This window comes from Anopheles arabiensis, chromosome 2, assembly GCF_016920715.1.
Source record: "Anopheles arabiensis isolate DONGOLA chromosome 2, AaraD3, whole genome shotgun sequence".
Taxonomy (NCBI): domain Eukaryota; kingdom Metazoa; phylum Arthropoda; class Insecta; order Diptera; family Culicidae; genus Anopheles; species Anopheles arabiensis.
The window spans coordinates 43162514-43187606 of NC_053517.1; the positions used below are offsets into that span (position 1 = coordinate 43162514).

The window sequence follows — 25093 nt, forward strand, 5'->3', positions numbered from 1 at the left end:
ACACCAGAGATCCGTTTAGTCACTGACAGAAAACCTTGCAATGGTTGGTACAAAAAACCCGCGCACCTGTCACTGCCGGCATCGACGATCCTTTGGCAACGTTGTGAGCGCCTATCGTGAGCAGTACACCGGCACTGGTGCCGACCCAGATTAGGTCCTTGCAAGCCAGCAGCGAGGTCACCCGCAGACAGGCTGCTTTATGCTGCCGGATGATGTCATCACAGTTCGAGAGCATCTTGTTCACGGAGGGGGCTAAGTTTACCTCAAAAATTATCTCAAAGCTGCAAAAGAAAGGTTAAAGCGGGGAGTGAGAACATGGACAGAACTTTGCAACGGTCAGCAACCGCTGTACCTTTCGTGATGGCAACATTTGATGTGGGCAGAGTTCTGCACAGAAATCCACACATAGTCGTTTAATACTGTCATATTTGTGATTGGCTTGGAGTCGTTCGATATTTGAATTTGGCTGTCGATCTGAGAAGTAACAAAAGCACCGTTTAGTACAAGCACACTTGTCTTATCCTTTAAAAAAACACCTTACTTACTTGTAAAGTTTTCGTGTTTAATACTTTTATAGTTCCCTGTATTGCGCACCACAGCTTCCCGTGTACGTTAAGCAGCTTCACGACGGGATTGCTCACTGTGCCGACTGTCACCGTCAGTGGAGATGAGACATTCCAACCAGCTGCAAACAAAAGGGGGAAAGAAACATTTCAACCCGTAAGATATCAGTTACTCCCATCACTTTTCCAATTTCTACGACGCTACTCACTTCGATCCCTGGAATACACGCAAATATCACCATTCGCGAGGGATACAAAGACACGATTATCTAGGTACAGGATCGAGTACACTGCACTCACGTGCGGTATCTTTATCTTGTTCTTCTTGATCCGAATGTTGTCGGTGCAGTTGTACACGTGTATGCAACCATCCTCGGTGCCCAGCCACATGGTCGATTGCTGATTTTCCGTCTCCTCGGCTGCGTTCGTGCTAGCCGTCGAATCCTGCTGTCGGTGGTTTGGCGTTAGGGAAGCGCTGGTAGCGCACGACTGATTCGACGCAACACGTTCCGGCTGACTTTCGGCGTCCGATTCTTCACTAGAACTGCCGGAATCGAGCTGAACGTTGGAGTCGTTGTTCGTTAACGCCCGTGGTGTACTGCTGCTACTACTGTCGGTCGATTTGAACGAACCCTTACGTTCGGCCACTTTGGAAGGGGAGCTGACAACGGTGGCGTTATTCGGTCTGTTCGATACGCCGCTGTTAACCGATGCATCCACGATTGCTATATTGACGTTCAGCAAGGATGAGTTTGGTACACTGAAATAAATAACAGGATCAGCCTTACGTGTTAGGCTTTATCCAGCAATCCTCATTCGCTTACCGTTCTTCACTTGCCGGCACCGACGAGACGCACAGTATGCGTGCATTGCACACACCGTTACAGCTCGTTACGGACGGTTCTGGCACTAGGCTGAGTACACACACTTGACCTACGTATCCATCGCTGTTGCACACCCACACGTCCTTCTGCACGCCGAGCGTCGGTGAGGCACAGGTGAATTGCAGACCGGCCCGTGTCTTGCGGATCGGCACGGATACGAAAAACTCCGGTATTTGGCATCGCTCCACACTGTTTGCCAGTTTCTGCTTAGCCTCCGCAAAGATCTCCTCCCACTGGGTGCGTTTTTCGGGCTTCGAAAACACTACCGTCATGTTTTGGATACCACTGCTGCAAGATCAAATTAGATCAGTGAACGTCGATAAATAGGCTACGAAGGCTGTAGACTAGTTGCGCTTTACTTACGAAGTGTTCCACGTCAACTCCAGCACATTCAGCTGCGCATCGTTGGTTTGGCGTTCTGCGAGCTGGCGCTGAATTTCACGCTGCAGCTCCCGGATTGCCTCCTCCAACGACCCGTGGGGACATCGTAAGCTGGCGGTTAGGTCGGAAATCTGGATCAGCTTGCTACTATCCTCGGTGAGATGTTCGATCTCCTTCATGATGCGTCTGACATTCTCATCTTTAGCTAAAATGATTTAGGATGATAACATAATTTAATAGTTGTTTTCTGTAATTTCCAAAACCTTGACCTTCTTTTCAAATGTATTTGAAGTTCTATTCGATTTTCGATGCCTGACAAAATCAAGGAATTATCAAGGATTTAGTAGTCACTCAGCGATGTTCAGTCAATCATATAGAGGCATATAGCCAGATGCCAATGAAACGAAATATAAACTAACTTAGATAAGTTCCAAAGACGATATAGAGCCGACACCACAACCTCTACCACCCCATGTTGTATATTAGGATCATGTTTAATAACAATCATCTTAATTTCAAATTTGAGACCAACATTTAAAGAATTCAACGGTATCCACAACACCAGATGTGGTTCAATTCATATACAAACTATGATTGAGAAACTGAAATGGACAGATGGTGGTAGAAATATAGCAAAAAATGATTTCAACTGAGATTTTAGTGTCAGAAGAACAATAACACAAAAACTTCGTTCCGCAATACGCGTATGTTGGATCTATTGTTTACGCTGAGAGTAATAAACTGCTGAAACAACCAATAGACGTGGAGTCGTACCACGTTCGGAGCCATAAATCATCAATCCAAGAAATCGGACCTGTGTTAGTACATTCCATGCTGCACTTTCTATCGTTACCAATGGAACACCGCATATCAAGATGCGACGATATACCGCAAACGCAAACAGTATGCACACAACGCACGTCATGTAAACGGCGCCGTGAGTGCCGCAAAATAAGCCTTATCAATTCCATTGATATGACCACGTTCGGTACGCCACCATACCGGAGGGTGGCAAACCGCTTTATCTAGGTCTAGTTTTTTATAGTATTCTTTAGCCCCGTTGGACCTACGGCTGCAGCAGCCCCACGATCCAGCGGCAGTTCGTCTGCAACGCTCCGGCCACCATCACCTGGATCGTACGAATCTAGTGCTTAGCTCAGCATCGGTTTCCCTCATCCTGCACTCCGCTCTGTGCCGTGTTCCGTAACGCGATTCCGACATGCCGAAAACCGCCGAAACTAAGTTTGTCAACTCGCTCTTCCTGACCAACCTCATCCAAACGCAGTACGGTGAGACGGAGGTGAAAATCAAGGCATACGATGTTGAGCCAGCGTCGGCGGACATTAACGATCCCTACGCAAGATCGTCCATGAACCGGATCCTCATTAAGTGTGTACAATTTGTGTGCAAGACATGAAGCAGCGTTTTCTTCCAGCACTGACATGCCCCATTCTTCTACACCTCCTTCCCAGGTACACGTCGAAGGAAAACCCCACCGAAACGGTCATTACGTTTGTGGCGAAAATTAAACCCACCGAAGGGCTGCTAGTCGAGCAGTTCAAAAAGGCCGATGTGTTCGAGAAGGAAATTCTCATGTACAAGTCGGTACTGCCCAGCATGGTAACGATGATTGCCAAGCTCGGTAGTGTTATCGAGCTAGCGCCACAGTAAGTACAGACACATAGAACTGGAAAATCTACTGCTTACCTTCCTCGATTGATTTAGATCGATTCGAACGCTCTACGTGGAATGGTCAGCTGATGCGTTCTGCAGAAGCCATTATATAATATCGTAGACTTAATGATTAGACAAACGATATGGTCGCGTGCATTCAGTGCTTACGTTTGAAATTGTTCGCTCCAGTACAACCCAACAGGCGAACAGGTCATAAACCGTATCGGCGTGCCATTGAAAGCAACAACAAAAAGAACTCTATACGCGGACAATCTTTTATTTTGGTTTTGTGTGCTTGGTACAAAGCATATCGCTATCTAGCAACAGATAGCCGACAATTCACAACTACCTCTCACTTGGTGATAAAGCGGCCGTTACGTTATCGGATATCGGGAAAATGAATAGGCGCATTTTTGGAGCGCACTGCCCAATTGGCAATATGATGACTAATCATCACATCAGATAGCAGCTGCCGAGAAGGATTGATCGCGAATGTATAGCTTGGAGCATCGATATGTCATGCTTCAGCCCTATCAAGAGTGATAGATTAATGAAATAATTTATTTTGTTAAGAAACGACTATCCGTTTCTATAAAAATATCCATTAAAATTTTAAAATTCCTTTTTCCCTGTCACAGACTTATCTACTCATCGGAGACACCGTCCGATCTGGTCGTGCTCGAGGATCTTACTGCGCGCGGTTACAGCGTGGAGAACCAAACGCTCGGCCTTTCATACGAGCAGAGCAAGATGGCGGTCGAAAAGCTGGCCTTCTTCCATGCTGCCAGCGCTATGATGCTGTCGGAAAATGGACAAGCGTTTCCCAAGTTTACCAAGGGTACGTTCCACGCCGAGCACAAGGATAAACTGAGCTACTTCCCCGATACGATCCGTATGGTTGGTGAAATGGCTGCCGAGCTGGACATTAGCCAGCCGATGGCGGACAAGCTTCTGAAGCTTCCGGCAAAAGCGCTGCAGAAAGCAATCGAAGCGTACGAAAGTGATTTCAAAGGATTTAAGGTGCTAAACCATGGTGACTTCTGGACCAACAACATTCTGTTCAAGTACCAGGGTAACGAGCTGGTGGATGCAATTTTCGTAAGAGTCGTTACCTTTTACTTTCGGCTAGTCTCTAGGCGACTTCTTATTAAATTTTTATTTTTTTTTTTTTGTTGGCAATACAGGTGGATTTCCAAAACTGTGTCGTCGGGTCGCCAATCATCGATCTAGTATATTTCCTGGCTGCCTCACCCGCACACGAAGTGCTCGAGAAGCATCGGGACGAGCTGGTGTACATCTACCACGAAACGCTCGTACTGCTGTTGCAAAAGATGGGTTACATGAAGTCCATTCCCTCCTTGCTCGAGCTGCAGGTGGAGCTGCTCAAACACGGCTCCCTGCAGGTGATCTACGCCCTGACTGTGTCGCCGTTTATGCGTACCAAGGATGCACACAATACGCCTCCGATGCAACCGACCCTGCATAGTCCCAACCAATCCACCAACGTAAAGCAGGTTCTGCGTGCCCATGCTCCGAGCACTGTAGCGCAGCTTAAGGCGTACGAAATGGTTGGCTTGCTCGATTGGGGAGCCAACGAGAGCAAAATTAAGGGCCTTATGTCGCGCTTCCAACGTTAAGACTCGCGAGAAATGGCTTATAGCTTGTCATTCAATACAACGGCGGAAATAAACGCAAAGCTTTTTAGATGTGAATGGCGTTGGAGTTTTACTTACACTTCACAATTTCCAAATCGTCCAGCGAAATCTTCGTGAGATATTTATACTTGTTCGTATCCAACGTCGACGCAACGCTACCCGGACAGGTCCTGGAAGAATAGTGTTAGATCGGTGTTTATATTTTATCCCCCACAATAATCCGCTTCTACCACTTACATATTGGTTTTTCGTATCGTTCCACTCCTTCGCTTGATGCTCGTTATCACCAGAAGGTCGTTGAAGAGAAAAAAGCCACGCTCTTTGCGCGTCACCTGCCCCGAAGGCATCGACACCAGGTCGAACAGCAGGAAGGCTCGCTCGGGCGTCACCAGGTCGTTCATTCCCTCAATCACACCCTCCAACTCGCGCAGTGCCGTTTCACGTTGCCCATTCTCCAGCGCTTCCTTCTCCTTGCAGTTCAAAAACATAAGTATGTCGTGTACAAGCTTTAACGCTTCCTGCAGCGGCTTCTGGTCCGGGTGTGTCACATCCGTGTGCTTAATCAGTCTTGTGAAGATAAGTTCGTAGCTGCGCAAAAAACAACAAAATAAACGGAGCAAAAAGTAACGATTGTTAGCCGCAGGAATTCTTACAGAAGTCGACCTTCCCCGAAACGTAACATACTTTGGAAACTTTTGCACGGGTTTGATCAGCAGGTTGTCCAGCGAGAGTTTGCCCTTGTGTTCCCGGGCCATGGCTTCCAGAAACCTTGCAAATGCGGGACACTTTTGTCGCGCGCTACGGATTGCATCCTTCGCTCTATTCCAGTTGTTTACGAACGAGGTGTACGTGTCGAGTATTACCGGTCGGGAAAACTGGTGTATGATGTGTATCGAGAACCCAAAAAGTGGTTAAGAGTGCTGCCCATCCTACTCGCGTGAAACCGATCACACTTACCACGTCTACGAAAGCGTCGCCAATCATTTGCATCTTGTCCCAGGAGTCCAATCGGCGTCGCAACTCCTCCAAAAATCGTTCGTGGATGTTCAGAATCGCTGGAACCATAAAGAATATCTCGTCCACCGTCTGCACATCTACTAGGCCAGCATTTTCCGGAGACTTTAGTTGATTAAGGTATTTCTGCAAAGCGCAACGAATTAGTTGAAATAGGTTATATGATACTCAGTGAATCGATTGCAGCCGCTACTTACCAGTACGATCGTTTGTAGCGATTCTACGTACGACTTTTCGGTGTTGAACAGCTCCACCACCACATGAGTTCGTGTATCCTAAGAGAAGAATGGGGAAGGAGACATAGAGTGTGTGTGAGAGAGAGTGTGTAAGAGAAAATAATAAGCACACATCACATATATGTATTAGGTCAGGCTTCCTGCCTTTATTTACAACTTGACAAGCCGAACGATTTGGTTAAACTTCGCTCGAGGACCGATTCGGATCCGAGACTGAACTACAACAGTCTGTCGACCCACCGATATGAGGAACGGTAAAATCGGTAACTGAATTAAAATCTCATTCCTGTTAAAAGCTTTTCATGTAGCAGTAATTGAATTTCCTTCACAACTTTTCGCTACGGCTTGCACACGCTCGGCCAATGACAATGGGGCGAGATTGGAGGTGAAGGGATCGAATCGGTCGGACGGATTGATGTGTAACACCGGGACCCGCTTTGTACCGGGGAACGTAACGAGGGCAGCATCCAATCAAGCAAGCAAAACGGAAGTGGTTGAGTGAATTGATGTATATGGATCGATCGATGGATGCATTAAAGAATGGGTGCATGATTTGGATGTCACACGAGAGAGCAGCACAATCCAGGGCCACTAAAACAGCACCACGATCAAACGGGCCGCTGGCTATATGGAGCGACCGTTCTATTGCACATGAATGGTTGACAAACAACAACAAAAAAGCATGACCACGGGTCAAGCTCTTGCCCGTGTAGCATGACGGGTGAGGTTTTGTTTTGTTTATTAATGATAGTAAAAAAAACCAAGCTCAACGATTGCACCACGTAACTGCAGGCTATTATAAATAGCTTTAGAAAATCAATATGAGTAAAATTCAATTACAAGTTGGTTCTTTCGTTGCATACACGAAACCAAAAAATCCAGCAAGAACATTCAAAACACTTAATTAGCGTTTCAATTATTCACTTATTTTTGTCTCATACAGACTTTTCTCAGACACAAATTTAAATCAATTGTGCTTTCCATTACAGTATTTTCCATTGTTTAATCCATTTTGTCTTACTTACAGTTGTACAGGCCAACAAGCAATACGTAAATTTATTCATAAAACAAATGGTTAAAAGACTCATTTATTAAACAGCTTGAATATTTCTTCAAGATAATATCATGCTTTAAATTGAAGGATTAGAGATACAATAAACATTCCCATCATACGAATTGCAATAACACGTATCCAGTACGGCAGCCACTTGTTGATACCGTGTAGTTGCGACTTGCCATGTCCCATATTAACTTCGAACCCAGCGTAGCGATGCATAAGCCTGTCTGTGGGGGAGTGCCTTGGGCGGTGCATCATGACCCCGCATGGTTACGGTTGCTTGTGGCGACAAAACGTCACAACGGGCGTTATTATTGTATAAATAGCGCAAACTATGTCAACCACCCCTTCCATCCTACTGAATTTTACCACGACCTTCGCCTGTCAACGTTCAAGTTTTGAAATATATATATGCTCCGAGAATGCACCCGTTCCCAGAAGTTGGCGCAGGTTGTGGGACAGATGTGAGGAAATGTGTTTACTGGAATAACGATCACAACAAGTTCAACAGTCACAACCGTCCATTTGCGCTTCTGAGACAACGATTACAATACATCAGCATCCGCTGTCCTTGGGTTCACTTACATTATAGCAGCTGATAACGTTGTGCCACATGGTGTTTTCCGAAGTCGACTTTGGCGTCCGCTCGGGATCATCCTCCGAATCGGAACAGAAGTTGAGTGGCATCATTGTGTATAGATGTGTTACCGTCAATGGTACTATACGAGCAAAGCATCTAACGTGCAATATCGATACGGATAAAGAAACGGATACAGAACAAACGATGCACTCAACAATTATTTCTCGTGAAATGGTTGGTATTTAAGAGTTCATTGAGACGTCAGACACAACTGTCTACACACTAACAAATCGGTTTTGCATTTTAAACGAATGGTTTCAGTAGTCCGCGTAATAGATGTTGCACCAAACCTTGGAACAAAACTGTTATGTTGAATCAACAAAATTCAACAACATTGTGGTATGCTAGATGGACATGTTTTCGTATCGCGGTTCGCTAGCTGCTGGAAGCACTGAAACACACGCACATACGCACAAACGAACGCACCCACCAATATCGACTAGCTTTACCCCCTTGTACATGTCATTTTGTTTGTATCGGATCGCACAGGTGTATTCTATCTCGGACCAGCTTCATCGAACGCTGCTACCTAACGCTAACGTAACGCACAGCTAAATTTCACAACACACGCTTAATCTTGCCAACAGTGCATCTCGTTAGGGGCGAGGGAGAGTCATAGGAGCCAGTTTCCTTTTAAGCCATTTGCACGCTAGAATCACACTGGTGCTTTGGAGCACTTTGAAGAACGGCACATTGTGATAGCTCCTATTCAGGAAAAGCTGTTTTGCCTATGATCAGTCACAGTGCCTAGACTTTTTACACTGCTGTGCACTGGGTAGAGCGTCGGATACGATCTAGTTTGTAGAGTGTTACAGCGTAGAGCAGCACAAACAGCTCCATACGATACGTAGCGTCAGGCTATTCTAGAAGATGACCAACCCTTCCCACTACTACATCATCGTACAATCGCTATGGTAACGGTTCGGTTAGAACAGCAAATAGAAGAATAAAACGACTGGTCTCCAACAGTTCCCTTTGTGAGCGGGCCGCTCCATGATGGAGCGCAATGACGATGGCCTTGGCTTCCAGCATCCACCGACTGCCGACTAACTGCTGTCAGGTTCGATGAGATACGTGGACGCGACAGTAACAGGAAGGATTTAAGGATGTTCGTCCCAGAGCGTCCCTTAAGCTTTTCCATCAATGATGCCATCAATGGATCGGAAAACTAGGCACCCCCTCTTTTCCAGGGAGTTGCTGGACGTTTTTTTCCTTCGACAGGGAATTGTTTCACGCCATTTTTGCACCACACTACTTCCGCCTGGTTACAACCGCGAAAGTAAACACACGTTCCCTCGAAGCAACTCGTGAAAACTGCGTTGTATGGTACGCCGAGACACTCGAGAGTCAGAGACTGGCTGGTATGCTGTGCGTGAGTCTGAACGTGTGTATGTATGTGCGTATGTGTGTGTTTCATCTTTTCCCTCTTACCAGCTTCCCACAACATCCCGACGCATGGTTCGCTCAACTCCCACTTTATCTTTCATATTGCTTTCTCTTCTCCTCCTATCATGCCTGTAATCTCATGCTCTCTCTCTCTCTCTCTCTTTCTTGCTCGCTCTATTTATTTCTCTCTCATTCTCTCTTTTTATTTTCTACCTTTTTTTGTTTTTTTCCTAGCACACCCTCACGCATACGCGCGCACACACACACGTGCTCACTTCCCATCCCGAGACGATCGGTTTTTCTACCAATTTCCAATCCCACAGTTTTCTCCCCTCTGTAGTAGTACCAGCGAACGAAACTGCACAGTGGGCATAGTAGTGTAGCATTCCTGCCAACCAGCAGCGCGCTCCAACCTTCAACACGCGCCAAACGTTGTGGCTTCGCTTGTTCAATGTTCAACTCCATCCATCAACTGTCCCGCAGGCCACGCCGCCGCCTCTACGTCCACTTCCCGGGGGGCACCAGAAGGGTTCGCGCTTATTGTTCAAAAGAGCGCTGTACCAACTCGAGTTTTCCATTCATTTGCTCTTCTCTCGCAAACACGGTGGTCTGTGCTCTATATCTCTGTGCTGGGGGAAAATCGGCTAGCAATGGGTTGGTGAATTTTTCATCGAAAAACACATCACGACCGGCTCGGTCTCTGGCGCTGTTTGTCGAACTGACAGTTGATGCTTCTGATGCTCGTGCAGCTTCTGCCTGTGCACGGTACCAATACAAATCGAACCATTGGTATGTGTGCGTTTGGCTAATCTATTGGCTAATGGTTCATTTTGGAGCTCGGAAAAATGGAAAATAACTCTGAGGGAAAAAGCGGCACACAGCTAAAAACACTTGACATTCAAGCCATTCCCTTTCTGTACATAAATCACACGCTAAGAAAAGGATAATGACCAACTTAATTTTAAAACTATGAATAGTGTACCGAAAATGTTATGATATTCTAAAAAGTATAATTATGAACAGAAAGCGTTGGGCATTCAAAAATATTTTTGAAGTATTTTTGAATGATCAAATAAACACACCAATCCTAGAGAAGCCACATACATCTCGTTGGCGATGACAGACGTTTCGTTAAAAATATCTGCAAGTAGTAGCGCTCGAAACCATCAATGAAATGTAGCTTGTTTGCTTTTTTCACATTAGAAAGAGAAAAAAACGCCGAGGTACTTTTCTGCGTGCTAACTTTTCCATCCCTCCCACTTCTTATGGTGTGAAAATGAATTAAAAAAAAAGAAGCACACAGTCATCATTTCCCTACATCGTCGCACATCGTACACATGGCGGCTCAGTCTAGTTTTTCCCTCGAGCGAAAAAAAAACCTACCACTCATTGTGAACCCTCACCAGACAGCTACCAAAATGTCCAGACAGCTGCGAACACAGAGACAAAAAATAGTTGTGCCGTGCCGAAGCCAGTACTTGTTGATTGGAACTCAAACAGCAACCTTTCTTCATCGAACATGAAAACATTGCCATTGCGCATGACCCGCGTACATGCTACAACACCGACACACGCATACGCCCTGAGACGTGCACACATTCGCCAATGGTGGTATGTTTGGTGTGTGCAGTTTCCCTTATTCTCCCGCCATTGCGTGTCAGGTGGTTCGCAAACGTGGTGGTAGTAGTGTAGCCGAAGCGAACCAGGTTGGAACTGTTAAACGACATAGCATTAGCGTACTTGCGCATGAAATACCAACACTCTGCGTTGCACAAAAACTTACTTTTGTTTTGCGTACGCGCGCCATCTACGCCAGAGGTAGTAGCGACAATCACGCAACCACTTCTTACAAACGACCAAGCGTCTCCATCTCCATCGCGCAACGAACGATGTGTGAATGATAGGCGTTGGTAAATGGTGGCAATAATGATGATGATGCTGATGACTAAGACTGATGCTTTGGTTAGGATGGTGTTTGTGTATCTGCGTGTGCGACTGTACTGAATAGAACGTTACGATCGCTCGTGCCAATGTCCTTCCTCTTGGGTAAAACTGACCACAACTGCCATTCTGTGCCGTTACGCAATTATTCATGAACAAAACATGGTTCAACGATCCTTCAAAATGTTACTGTGTGTTTGAGTTATTCACTATAGTCAACATAAATCACTATAAGTGATTTAGATAGAATCTAAGATGAAAAATAAGAACCTATTTTGCAAAAAAATGAATTTGATAAGATAAGATTTTGGAAGCAAAACATGAATTTACATAAACTTTAGAAACTTTTTTCTACTTAGTTCTTCTACATAGATATTTTCGCCAATTTTTCAAAAACCTATGGTTCATGTGCTTAATTATTTCTGTTTTCCACATTGTCCCATAATATAAACCAAAAAAAACTTACCAAACAATTCAGCACCGCCGACGGTAAGGCATTGCTGGCATTTCCTCCACTACTTCCACGACCACCGCCGCTGCCACCACCACCGCCCGTTAACTGCTCCGTGATGAGCTTTTCGCTCGAGCCTTTCAGCAACTCCGCCAACAGTTCCGGCGACGCAGCCAAACCTTTCGGCGTTTCGGGCGTGTTCAGCAGCGTAAAGCTGCGCTCCGACGGTGTACGACTGTTCTGTGACAACCGGACCTCATCCAGGCTGCGCTTCTGCTGCTTATCACTTGCACTCGAGACACTGCGCTGCTTGGTCGGCTTTTCGTGCACGTCCGAGCCGCCGCGCTTCAGCGACTTGTCCGTGAGATGGCTGTCGAAGGAGAACTTTTTGCTCTCCAGCTTACCCGCACCGGTCAGGGACTTGTCCGACTTGTCCGAGTCCGTGCTGCGTTGCTCTATATTGCAAAGGTAGCGCTTCGACGGACTGGCGGAATACGAGCTGGACGAGTCGGACAGCTTCGACGGGCTCGACGCGGTCCGTACATGCGTTGGCACCGGTAGATTGGCGCTTGCTTTACGTGGCTTGGAGCCGGCCTTCCCGGAATGCCGATCGTTCGTTTCGTCCATTGACTGGCTTCCGGCGCCCCGATTCCTGGCCACGCTTGGATTGCCACCTTGGCTGTTTGTAGACATTGAAAAAAAGAGTAAACATCGTTAAGAATTTTCACATCTGCTGGCATCAGTCAGAACTGAGTCCTCGACTTACCTTTCGTTGCGTGTTAGCTCTTCTAGGATTTCGTTGTACTGCACCTTGCTGGTCGGTTTCTTCATTTCCGCTTCCAGCATCTGTCCGTACGGTCCACGCAGTGGTCGTTTGGAGTAGCGGCGCAGATCTGCCTCGGTGCCGCCCGGTGCCGGTGACGCGCTGGTACGATCACGCGACGAAGCACGATCGCTCTCATTGTCCGACACCGAGTCCGAGCGCAACAGAAGCGTTTTTAGCGTACGCACCGGCAAAGCCGGCACGGGCAATGTATCATCCTTCTCGTCCGAGCTCTGGTACGTTAAGCTCTGCCGGCGGTTGCTACCCTTGGGCCAGATCGGTTTGCCCGGATCCGAATCGGGTGTGGTCGGATCTAGCAGATAGCGCTCGGGGGAATGGACGGCACTCTCCCGATCATTCGCATACCCAACAGCATCCTTCCCGCTGAGATCGGTAAAGCTTTCGCCGCTCAGATCCAGGCTGGAGTCTTTCTCGTTCACCTGCCCCAAATGTTGCGGGTTCCAGCTCACATTGACGTCCTCACCCGCCGTCCCACCGGCACTATCGTTGTTGTCCGACTCCAGCTCGTTGTTAGCATCGATTGCCGGCCACTGGATGTAGATACCTTTCCGGCGCGACTTTCTCGACTCCAGGCGTCGCTTTTCATCCACATCGTTCGATAGGCGCGAGTTCTGCGGATCGCCCATATCTTCATTATTGCTGTGCCTTTTGCGTACCTCCACTACCTCCACCTCGTTACCATCGCCCAGCACAACGGACACCTTGTGCGTCGAGCCGCTGCCGTCCACGATCGTGGTAAACTCGTTGCTTTCCGGCTCTGTACAAATGATAGACACCGGCGGAGTGCAGATCATCATTCCCTCGTCCGACCCATTGCTTCCTTCGTTTGTGTCGGCAAGGTCAGACCCGGCGCCGTCCTCGGACAGCTCGACGCTTTCCTGCGGTTCAATGATTTGGGGCGGACTCTCCACGGTAATCTTTTCCGCGTGAAAGTTTTCCTCCACCAACGGTTCCGGCTCGGCAGTTAAAACTGGTTCGTTCACTGCGTTCTCGTTCACTTCCTTAATGCTTCCCAGACAGTCGGAAAACTTGCCGTACTCCGTCGTGGAGGCATCTATCCACTGCTCCGACGGCCGTGCCGTGCTCCACTCGCTCACCACACAATCGTACACTGGCACCGGGATTAGGCAGGTTGTGGCCTGCTGCAAGCACTCGTCATCCTTGGACAGGGACGTAGGCGTGATGGGAATGCCTTCCTCCACCAGCGGCTCCAGGACCATTTCTGATGCCTGCAGCACACTCAAGTTGGCCTGCTGCTGTACACCGCTGCCCTCATTTTCCACATTCTCATTGTGCTCGGCTACCGGGTCTTCTACGATCGTTTCAATGTCCGAGTTACGATTCGACGCAAGATCCTTACCCCCGTCGATCCTGTCCTCATAGTACCGACCGTAATCGTCCAGCGGAGCTAGATTGATGTTGAGCTCCGTCTTTTTAATCGTCAACTTTGCCACATCGGTATCTTCTGGCTGTACCGATGCTTGTGGTTCTCGGTCCACCTGGCCTCCACGAAGCTCCGTAGGGCTGCAGCTTCTAGCCGCCTCGACCACCTTGCACGACTGGCGCGGTATGGTGTTGCTATCGACGCTGGTCTGCTGCTGGTCCTTGCTTTTCAGGATGCTGTTCTTCAGCGCTCCCAGCGCCGACCGGATGTACTTGCCCGAGGAATAGTCCACCTGGGAGAAGGAGGCACTCCGAAACGGGATCGTTTTCTGCGTGTAAGATCCAACTATCGTACGAGACTCGGGCCGTGACAGCTTAGCAAACAGTTCGTCGTCATCTTTTGGGCCCGCTTCCGATTTGCACTCGTCTGCGGCAACCGATACCACCGGAGGAAGCTCGCGTAGGTTTTCCAAGTTTGAAGTGCTCACGTTCGCCCGCAGGTTGATCTGCTTGTGCTCAGTCAGCGGTGAGCTAGGGGTCGACATGCGCTGCCCACTGCCGTCTCCGAAGCGATACGGTATGTCGACGGAGCGTGATTCTTTCGCCTTGAGCAGCTGTGATTCCGGTGCCGATTCTGAGCCGTGAAGGAAGCCAGTATCGATAAGACTAGACGTTGACAGGGCCGTGTTCCGCCGATCCAGGGTGCGCTCCACGCTGTGAGCATGCTTCGAGCGCCGCGGAGGTGGCACTGGCGGTGCCCGATTGCCCTTCAGCAATTCCGTTAGCTCTCGGAGCCGTTCCGTTTTGGTTGCGCCCGTCGCAGCATTGCCACTGGTGCCTGCTGCTCCACCGCTGCTTGGCTGCTTGTCCGCTGAGCTCGAAGTGGTCTTTTTAACTAACCTTTGCAAACGATCCAACGTATTGTTGCGTTTTTCCATTATCTAGGGAAAGTAGCAAACGAGAACAAAACATACCAGAATTAGAAACGATTTCACCATTCCTCAGTGTTATCCACACGGTGCTAAGACACTCTCAACAACATCAATAAATTACACACGACACAACGCTACAGATTGTCCCGCAGATTAGAGGTTCTTACATAATACAACGAATATTGCACTGTCAACGCACAAAATCATCGGTAAAGATCACTTTTACAAACTTTTTTTCATCTGCCAGCTCCACTTCTCCGGTAAGAGGCGTCTCCATTCATAAACTATGTAATACTTTCACCAAAACACTGGTAAACTGTACACCAACCGTTTGATCCGTTTTCAGGCAATCACGTATGCTTCAATCACGCCCGAAAACACAACTTACCGATCTGTCGTTTGTACCGCCAGTCGCAACATGGAATTGGGTATTGCTTCTTCCAAAGCAGTTTAACCCAGCGTGGTGTGCAGGCGAACTGTCCGGCGATGAACAGGCAGAACCGTACCCCAGCGTCCTGACCGTAGCATAAGACGACGAGGGCGGGTAGCAATCATCCGTCACCGCGCGGTCATACGGCGTCTGCTCGCCGATACCACCTGGTCGTCCGGGTTCGCCACCAACACCACCACCGACACAGACACTTTTCACAGCGCTATTATTAGACAACACTGTAGTATATTTCTGCTGCTGCTGCTGCTCTTGGTGCTGTTGTTGATGCTGTTGCTGTTGCTGCTGTTCGCTATCACCGTTACTACTACCCCTATGGTAATTGTTATTACTATCACTGCGTCCACTACTGCCGCCTGTTGCGCTCAGCCGTCCACTCTCACTGCCAACGCAAACTTCGCCACCGTTTTCCGAACCGGGGCACACTACCGCCGAGCTGCTGGCCGAGCTCGTATGCAAAGCGCCACCAACACCAGCCACTCGCAGCTGTTCACCGTGCGGTGCCGCTTGGTAGTCGTCGCTGGCGTTACTGTCGTGGCGGTTGCACTGCGTACGATACTTGACTGCCAGCGGCTGCTGCGATTGCCACTGCTGGTCACTATTGCGTCGGTGCGATTCGGCACTGTCACAGGCGAGCGCTAGCGGCTCCACGCCACTACTACACACACTGCTCAGCTCGTCCGAGGACGAGCCGCTGTAATTGTTACAATGCGCGAACCCGACAGTGGCACCACCAACACCAACACCGCGCGCGAACGGTTTGCGACCGTCCGCTACGGTTGGCCGTGTGCCATCACCCGCCGCCCCGACGGCTGGCGGCGTGGTTGGGTGGGCCGGTGCGCCGGCGATGATCGACGGATGCTGTTTGCGCTGTTGCGTCCTACACTCGCGCTCGCAATCGGTGCCGTTGTTGATGTGGATGTCGTCCCCAACCGACGACAGATCGGACGAGTCAATGAAACTAAGATCCTCCAGTTCATCGATCGGACGCCGTTGCGTGCGGCCGTGGGTGCCGCCAACGGTCGGCGTCCGGTTGGCGTCGGTGCTGCCGGTGCTTGTCGCACCACCGCCCCGGTACGATGGCGAGGCGATGACGGCCGCCGTACCCGTGGCCGCGCTCAGCAGCTTGTTGCAGTACTTGTTCAGCGATTGCAGGCGGATTTCGTTGATCGCATCACTGCACTTGAGATTGCGGGCGCTGCCGCCGGGGCTGTAGCTGCCACTGCCGCCCAGCACCGGGAGCGATGATTTGCGCGTCACGTTCGGTCGAAAGTATAGCGCTTCTCCACCTATTTCGTCCCGCACGCACCCGTTCTGCCTCTCCGCCCGGCCCGTCTCGTCCAGCTGGCCGTACTGCAAGCGTCGCGAGTGATTTGCGTTGCGAAACGATCTATTTCTGCCGGGACCGCTCAGCAGCGGACCGTCGAAGAACAGCTGACCGCAGCCACCAACGCCGGCGGCGGCGGCAGGCGATCTGGACGCGCCCTTCGTCGGCGAAGCGTACCCGATCGCGTCCGACGGGACGCGATGGAAGCTGTACGATTTCACCACCGGCAACGAGGACGGTGGCTGCAGTACGCGACGCCGCTGCCCGAACGGCGTCGAAATCGGTGGCGGATGGGGCTGCAGCGGCGAGGACGCAGCCGGAAGCTCGCAGGACGCAGGAACATGCGTCACAGCGCCACCGACAGGCGCGTGCTGCGGCGAGGCAGCCCGCGGCGACACCGACGAGGTGGAGGAAAGCTCGTCAGCACAAAGATCACCAGCGACGCTCCCGATCTGCGCGAAGGAGGGAGTTTGCTTTATGCTACTTCTGGCACCACCACTATCACCAACACCACTGTCCCCGTACCGTGAGCCAACCACAGTTCTGGTGGAGCTCGTTCCACCGCCGTGCAGTTCGGCGGATATTTTCCTTTTCTCGAAATTATTTATGTTCACATCGGTTCTATCGCCCTGCCCCTGCACCTGCCAGCTTGGCTGCGGCACCGGACGCTGCTGCTGCCGTGGTGCGTTTTTCGAATTTAAATTTAAATCATCACCCCCGTTTCGATAGTCACTGCCACTTGATATTACACCGCCGTACGGACCGATGTCGAGTCTGCCGTTGCCACCAACAATAACCAGCGCCGAAAGATCATCATCAACATCGGCATCATCTGCATCGTCGAGCTCGCTGCTTACGTTCGTACCGCGGGCAGCTTCGTGCCGTCCATTGCTGGCCCTCCGATGCTCTGGTCCATCGTGACGATCTAGGACGGTGGCAGCAAATCGCTGCTGCTGCTGCTGCTGCTGCTGGTGTGGCGACTGCTGACGACCACTGCCTGCATTTTGATACACTTCACTCGATACAGGCGATTCGTGCGAGTTTTCCTGCCTTTGCGGTTGCTGGTTCTGCCTTTCCCGCCTTTCGCGCTGCCCACCGTGCTGTTTCTTGTTACTGCTTCCCGAGCCAAAGCTGTTGCTGTAGCAGCACACCACTGCTGAGCATCGCGGTGAGGTATCTTGCTGCTGAAGCTGACCCACCGTATCCTCGAACAGTTGTTGATGATCGCCGTTGCTTTCCCGTTCCGCCTTGTGGTGAATGCCGTTGCCGTTGTTGCTCGTGCTGCGGCCGTTGGTGTTGTTGCTACTGGCGAGTCCACTCCCGTAGTTTGGTTCGTGCACCGACTCTGTCCCGAAGGCGTAATCGTCACTTCCGCGGTCGTGCGATTGCGTTGACTGACTGAAGCTGTTCCCGTTGGTTCGACCAGGCGCCAACGGTGGATACCTCTGCTGCTGCTGCTGATGTTGCTGTTGATGGTTGCCCTCCACTCCGGCCAACCCAGCCGATGCCGATGCGAAGGGAGATGATTTTCTATTCTTAGCTGGAATAACAACCAGAACGGGAGAGAGAGAGATTGTGAGCGAATGGGAAAGATAAATAGAAAAAGAGAGTGAATGTGAGATGGGGATGGAATGAAAAATTGAGAAAATTCTACACCGCTGACGTGCTTTTCCACAAAAATTTCACTGTGCGCGTGTGTGTGTGTGTGTGTGTGTGTGCGTGCCATGCATTTCGTACGTTGGATCCTTTTCTAAGCGGCTCCATGCCGGCAAACGTGGCGATTTAGCATGATTGACCGACTGAACTAGCGCTTCGAAAGAATGTTACGGGGAGGCTGCTAACCATGACGAAACGGAGGACGGGAGCCGGTGTAAGCGGTGCTCGGATCACAGAAGCCAGGAGTAAATGATCTTCCACCGAACTTCCGCTGGAAAGGAAAGGTCGTGCATCATTATTGGCTCGCCTGCGCTTCACTGCACGCGCTATATTTACACTTCAATGCCACGCTGAAGCTGCATGTAGCGAATCTTTGACCGGACACGTTCCGACACCGACTTACATGGTGCAGCTGTTTCGGCCACCCGATTCCGTGAAACAATGTCACACGCAAATGGGCCAACTAGCGGCCACTTTCACGCCCCATTGCCTTCAGTGTTGCAAAATGGTTCAAACGGGGGCCGACAAACCACGGTACACATTTTTACTCAATTACTGAGTGTGTATGGCTGTATGAAACGACATTTTGAGCAGATCTTTTCAGCACCCTACTAATTTACCCTCCCAACAACTCACCACCCGATGGCGTCTATTTGTAATCTTTGTCTGGTTTCGTGTTTGAAGTTGTGTGTATAAATAAGAGAAGAAAAAAAACATACCACCGGGAGCGCATCTCGAACGCGCTGCGCACTCTTCAAATTAAAAATAAAGTAAATTCACCCACTGGAATCATCAGCATACACCCGAGCGTACACCTACACCAATGGTTCGCCACACGCACGTTTCTACACACATTCACCGTGCAAGCCACGCTAGTAGACACAGCAACGATCCAGCGATTGGAAGTGGTGGTATAGTATTTCCCGTTCTGCCGTTCTTACTCACCAAGACAATCATTACTTTTGCCAGCTCGCTTTCCGCCCGTGATCGAAGAAGATAAACATGCCAGCGATGGAAAGCGAACGGAAAAAAATAAATAGAAACCGAATCGGAGCGATGGGCGGAGCGGCATCGTTTCGACGCGCGGTCAGTGGGGTAGGGTCGACGTTTAGATCGTAAAATTTAATTTTAGTTTTTCTTCCATCCACTGTGATACGGATTTTCCATGTGTAGACCGGCAAATGGAAGCCAAACGGTTCACACCGTTAACGGGCGCATCGTTGATGATTGGCGTCGTCCCCGATGGCGTTGGCGGCATAAAAGCATCCTCTTTAAATCGTTTGACCTCGATACGATCCCGCCAAAAATCCCAAACGCACCCTCGCGTGCCTTCTGGGAGGCCCATCTTACTCACCTATGCTACTAGGAACTGGCAATTTGGTACGGGTGTAGCTAGTAGTCCAAGGCATTTCCACGCCGCCCGAACCGATGCAGCAGCAGTTCGGTTTGTCTCCATTGCTGCTGATGCTGCTCGTTCCGGCTACGCTGTTGTCACCGTTCGTGTTCTCGTACGAGGTGACGGACGTGCGGGGGTTCGCGTCGGGAAATTCGGCCATCGGGCTCGGCTTTCCACCGTCCAGCAGTCCGGCATTGGATAGGCGAACACCATAGCGTAGCGTGCCGAGCTGGATGTAGTCATTTTCCGGTATCGCTCTGTTTGGGAGAGAGAATGGGAAGCATGAAAGTACGCAGCCTAATGCATGTAATTACTCCGCAAAGTATGCAATACGCATTGCAGCTTGATCAGTATTCGAGCTGTTCGTCTATTCGAGTACACTTTGCACCGCATGTTGGCATTATGCGGAGTTTTTCAAGACATTTCGCAATGTATGCTGCGTATTTTGTCGTTCATGAAACTTACTTGTGAAGCTAATGTGAATTTTCAAAAACTAATTATTTAGTGCATAAAACGAGTCGTGTGTCAAACAACACATTATTGTTTAGTTTAAAATTCTCCCTTTAAGGCTGCGTTAGAGCTCCAGTATTATTGAACATGAAATTTTGAGTTTTTTCTGCTATATTTCATTATGTTTTACCAGAATATTGCTTATCACAAAGGAAACACAAAGGAAAGAATATTCAATTTCCCAACTATTTAGTCTGTAAAACATATTAAAATATTTGAATAAATACATTTCCTTGTGATTCCCCGCTGACCATTATTTTTTCACCGTGAACAAAACAGGTTTTTTGATGTACGATAAGCCATATTCTGATAAATATTCAATGAAATATAACAAAAATCAAAATTTCACGTTCACTTTCACGCAAGGTCTAAAGCGACCTTTACCATTTTTGTACATGAAATGTGAAAAAATGTGTACAATAATGTAGCAAACTTGGACGGGTAAAAATTTACATAAAACCAGTCCAAATACCTACTAGGTGTCTAAAGTTTCGTGAGGGACAAAATATGCAGCCCACATTGCAAAATCACTTGAAACCCCTTAGTATTGTGATTATTTTACATTATCTACACTTTAATATTTTCTATTGCAACACAACATGTAGTTAATGTAGTAATTGCTTATATAAGGCTTACATTGCTTAGTATAAGGAAAATAAAGATTTTTAAGAGAGAAAGCGCCACATCTACAGTTAAACCATGGTGTCACTTCCCACAACAATTGCGTTAGTTATGGATGGAACAACAAGAAAAACTCTATTTAATCATGATAATTGTCATTAAATCGTAAACATTTTCCATTCTACTACCTATATGACTACAAAAGTTTCTTTGCCATTCGATAGCCATGAACACTTGAAAGAAAACGCCAACGACGCTCCTATCGATCAACAACACACTCACCTGTTCCACATAGTCGATGGAAGCGCTTTCATGTTCCTTCCCAATTTGTCTGGTTGCGGTTGGCTGGTCATATTTTAGGCGATGTTGCATTTTGTGTCATTACGGTCTGGAGCTGCGGGGCGGTTTCAAATTCTGAATGCTTCTTCAGTTCTTCAGTCTGCAGATGGAAGAAAAGAACAGAACAAAAACAGTCGCACCGGTTAGCGGGATTGTTGAATTTATTGCATTTCCGTAGGTTGAATGCAATTATTGTGTCAGATGGTTATAAAATATGTTAATTACTTTTGCAAAAGTCGTGGAAATGTAATGCAGAAGTTATTTGTGGATCTGTAGAATATATAAACTATATTTTCAATTAGAAAACAGTCGGTGTAGTTCAATTTTTGAGACCATAATTCGAATTTATGTACACCTAATACAAGCTTTCAATATTCACCAAAGAGCAGTAAAACCAGTAAGTGTGTTGTGTCATACAGTCAAAGCATTTTTAATTAATGAAGCTCTTGCACAATCAGCACAAAGCTCCATACCGAGTGAACCTCTAACAAAGCTTTCAACAATTGTCATTCGTGTTGTTTTCATTTTAACAAACGAACCAAAAACCGATCGCCAAACGAATTTACGCCCATTAAATAAGTCCTAACATTGGACTAGACAAATGAAACAACGGCAACAAACAAAATCCAACGGATCATCACAATTCTTCATCAAATTTCAAACCCTTCTGGCAGAATTTTAACACCACGTATGCCCCCTTTCCCCGATCGTGCCACGAAACTGCGTCACCAACACTGACTGTTTCTCGTGGCGGCAGTGGAAACGACTCCTACGGGCGAGAAACCTGAATCCGTCAGCAGCCACCGAACCGCATCCAAACGATGACCGAACGCTGGTCAATATCCTCCACCCGGGCTGTACGCTAACACACGCTGCAAACCGGCCCCGGATTCGGATTTACGCCATCTGACCCAGCCACAGCGTTTGCCGGTTGGTCCTACAGGTTCAGAAGCACTCACTACAATTATTAATTTCATCTCAGCCACTCAGCCCCAGCGCTCCCTTTCTCCACCGGCGCGCACTGGGTGTGTCGGCAAAGCTGTGCACATTTCGCCCGCCTGTAAGTGAAAGAAATGCTCCACTTACTGCAGCACCTTGTCCATATTTCCATACGTCGATCGTGCCTTGCGTTACCGGCTTCACTCACTATTCCGGCCGGTGGTAAAAAGATGTCCGCCTGTCATGTTGATAATCACACGGTGCGCACATGCATAATATGGGATGCAAATTTTATGAATTATTGCCTCCTTCCTATTGCGCACCCCGTCATCAACAGATCATCGGTTGCGGGTGCGCATGTACCTCTCTGTGTGTGTGTTTATATATGTGTGTGCTGTGCGTGTACACACCCGCACTCCACGTGCTGCGCTGTGTGTTCAACATGCGCAGAAAGAAATACTTTCCGGCGAACGAGTAGCGGAAAGGACCGAGGCTCGATCGCTCGCTCACTGAAAAGATCGCACAAAAAATTACCCCTCCACCTCCTGCACTACCTACACACTTCTCCTCTCACCATCGGCATTCGACAAATATTGAATGTTTGATTTAATTGAAATTAATGGCCCCACTAAGCGCCCCTGCTACGATGATGGAATGGTGTTGACTGCTCAATAAAAATGACCTGCCGAGAGTAACGACGCGACCACGGCGATGTTGTCGGAAATAATCGGTTCATTATGGTGGAGGCATTGCTTGCGCACCTTCATCCACAATCCCCTCCGGGATGCCGAGTACTGCCCACGCCTCACCCCCATCCCCAACAACTCTTCTATTTCAGAAGTGGTGGATCGGGGGAAAATGGAAAATGCGCCCGAGCTGATCTAGCCGTCATTTGCCAGGTGAATCACGGACTCTGTTAGGTATGCAGTTTTTTTCTGTTTCGCTTTTGGACTGTTTAAAGCCTTCTTTCGCGATACCACTTGATCGTATTTTTACCGGATCCCAGGCTGCACGGACGCGAGCGATCAAATGAACCATTAACGGCCACCATTTCCAATCAGTTGCGCTTTCTTCTCAAATGAAGTACACTGCTTAATGTCCCATTCTGGTTGCGGTTTCAATCATATTTTATTCTGCTTTTGCTGTGACGAGGTGGAACGTGTGTTTACCATTGGTCGTTGGTAATCGTTTTGTACAGGAGATGAGTTATTTCATGAAACCACTGTTGCCCGCTTCATGGAATGTGCAATGATGTTAACACAGTTATCGAAGTTTAACATCCGAAAGGTTGAGATATTTCTTGATAATTAAATATAGCTCTGAAATTTCTTTGTTTCCGCACGGTCAACTCATTATGCCACCTAAACTAAAAAAAGTGGAATGAACTTAATGAGCCACATAATGTAATAAAATATCATAACAAACCAAGGCATGCGGCAACATCTTACACAGTTTTCCAGCTAAGTTTGTAATGTGAACGACATCATTCAAGTTTGCAAGTTTTTAATAATGCTGTTTACATTGAAAACTGAGCCGGAAAGCAGTGTAAGAAAATAAGATTGAACAAAGGGCTATGTGTCTACATTTTCCAGTAAAGTGACAGATTTTTGTATGTCGTGGTCAAACAATCAGTTTTCGAATGACGCTCTTTTAAAATAATTTTCTCAAGAGATCAACTCTTTTCTTCATATGACTGCATGATACGTTTGACGAACACACATGTACATCACTACGATTGTGAGTATACTTTTTGGATCGTTTACTCATATCCATCAGATACATGTAGAGCAGCTTAGTGCGATCATCTTCATCGCACACTACAACCTCATGCCTGAAAGCATCATGAACATGTGTCAGCTGAATATCAAGTTAGAAACTCTGTACCTTCTACCAGGCGCAATGTTAGTCTCCATCTTCATCAAACAGCTTAAAACGCAAAACTAATTGAAACTACTCACAGAAAGCATTCTCATTACTCTCAACAATGCTTCCGATGATTGAGACATTTAGATACGCTCTTTTTTTTACAGTAACAGTGTTATGACCACCGCCTCCAGGCGTTGGCCTGGTAACATCCGATCGTCACCTCACACACCAAAACAGCCGACCAGCTACCGGAGTATCGTGATGGCTGCGATCTCATCGCAAAACTTTTTCGGCTGGCAGGTTCGAATGCTTCGATCCCACTCATCCGATCGTATGAGCTCATGCAATACGGGACGCCTGTTGCGTAACGCTTAAGTAACAATGTAGTGAACATTTGGCACTAAATCGCCGATAAAATTAATCAATCTCTTGCCCATAAACTATAAATCACCTTAGCGTGCCCTAGACGCCACTTTCGCGCACATAAATAATGGGAAACTTGCGCGGGCTGCGGGCGGTTGCCATCCGCTTGCGAAACCTCACCGCCGGCTGCCCAATGTTTTGCTGTGCATCAATGCAACGGATCGGCGGAGCATAGGTTTGACCACCTCTAAGCTTTCATGTTGAACCGTCACTAGAGCTGCCACCACACACCGTGGTCGCCGCCAACGAGTCGTCAGGCAGGCAGGCTGCCTTTTTGTTTACCGTTGCCGTTGTGAGGTGGTAGTCGCCGTTGTTGTGGTTGTTTGGTGTTGTTGTTATTGTACCTTCATCTTTTACTCCTCCCGTACGCCGCGGGACCCACACCACTGCGTACGAGGGGCGCGAGCGCAAAAGGAACGGATTTGTTCGAGCCGAGCGTTTACAAGTTGTTCGTAAGTTGTTTTATGCTGGCACGAACCTTTTGTTATTGCGATTTTTTTTCTCCCTGTTTTGTTTGTTTCCTTCAC

The 25093-nt window shown here is 48.3% G+C and overlaps 2 protein-coding genes across 5 annotated transcripts in view; one reads left to right on the top strand and one right to left on the bottom strand.

The window, feature by feature from the left end:
- Positions 1–25093, bottom strand: part of LOC120898711 — a 69645-nt gene that overhangs the window by 2195 nt on the left and 42357 nt on the right. For 3 of the 4 annotated variants that reach the window (XM_040304917.1, XM_040304916.1, XM_040304915.1), the window contains exons 3-18: positions 21282–21438; positions 19827–20125; positions 15430–18356; positions 12649–15050; positions 11898–12561; positions 6369–6446; positions 6115–6297; positions 5842–6032; positions 5395–5745; positions 5236–5327; positions 1811–2033; positions 1388–1735; positions 773–1323; positions 546–685; positions 353–474; positions 67–281 (exon numbers count right to left, since the gene is read on the bottom strand). In XM_040304917.1, the coding sequence (XP_040160851.1) occupies positions 67–281; positions 353–474; positions 546–685; positions 773–1323; positions 1388–1735; positions 1811–2033; positions 5236–5327; positions 5395–5745; positions 5842–6032; positions 6115–6297; positions 6369–6446; positions 11898–12561; positions 12649–15050; positions 15430–18356; positions 19827–20125; positions 21282–21352 (8857 nt within the window). In that variant the 5' untranslated portion in view covers positions 21353–21438. The remainder of the gene's footprint in view (positions 1–66; positions 282–352; positions 475–545; positions 686–772; positions 1324–1387; positions 1736–1810; positions 2034–5235; positions 5328–5394; positions 5746–5841; positions 6033–6114; positions 6298–6368; positions 6447–11897; positions 12562–12648; positions 15051–15429; positions 18357–19826; positions 20126–21281; positions 21439–25093) is intronic. The other variant, XM_040304918.1, reaches the window with a different exon arrangement.
- Positions 2069–5214, top strand: LOC120898712. Its single transcript, XM_040304919.1, has 4 exons — positions 2069–3217; positions 3301–3495; positions 4141–4600; positions 4687–5214. The coding sequence occupies exons 1-4, from the start codon at positions 3048–3050 to the stop codon at positions 5137–5139; spliced, it is 1278 nt and encodes a 425-aa protein (XP_040160853.1). The 5' UTR covers positions 2069–3047; the 3' UTR covers positions 5140–5214.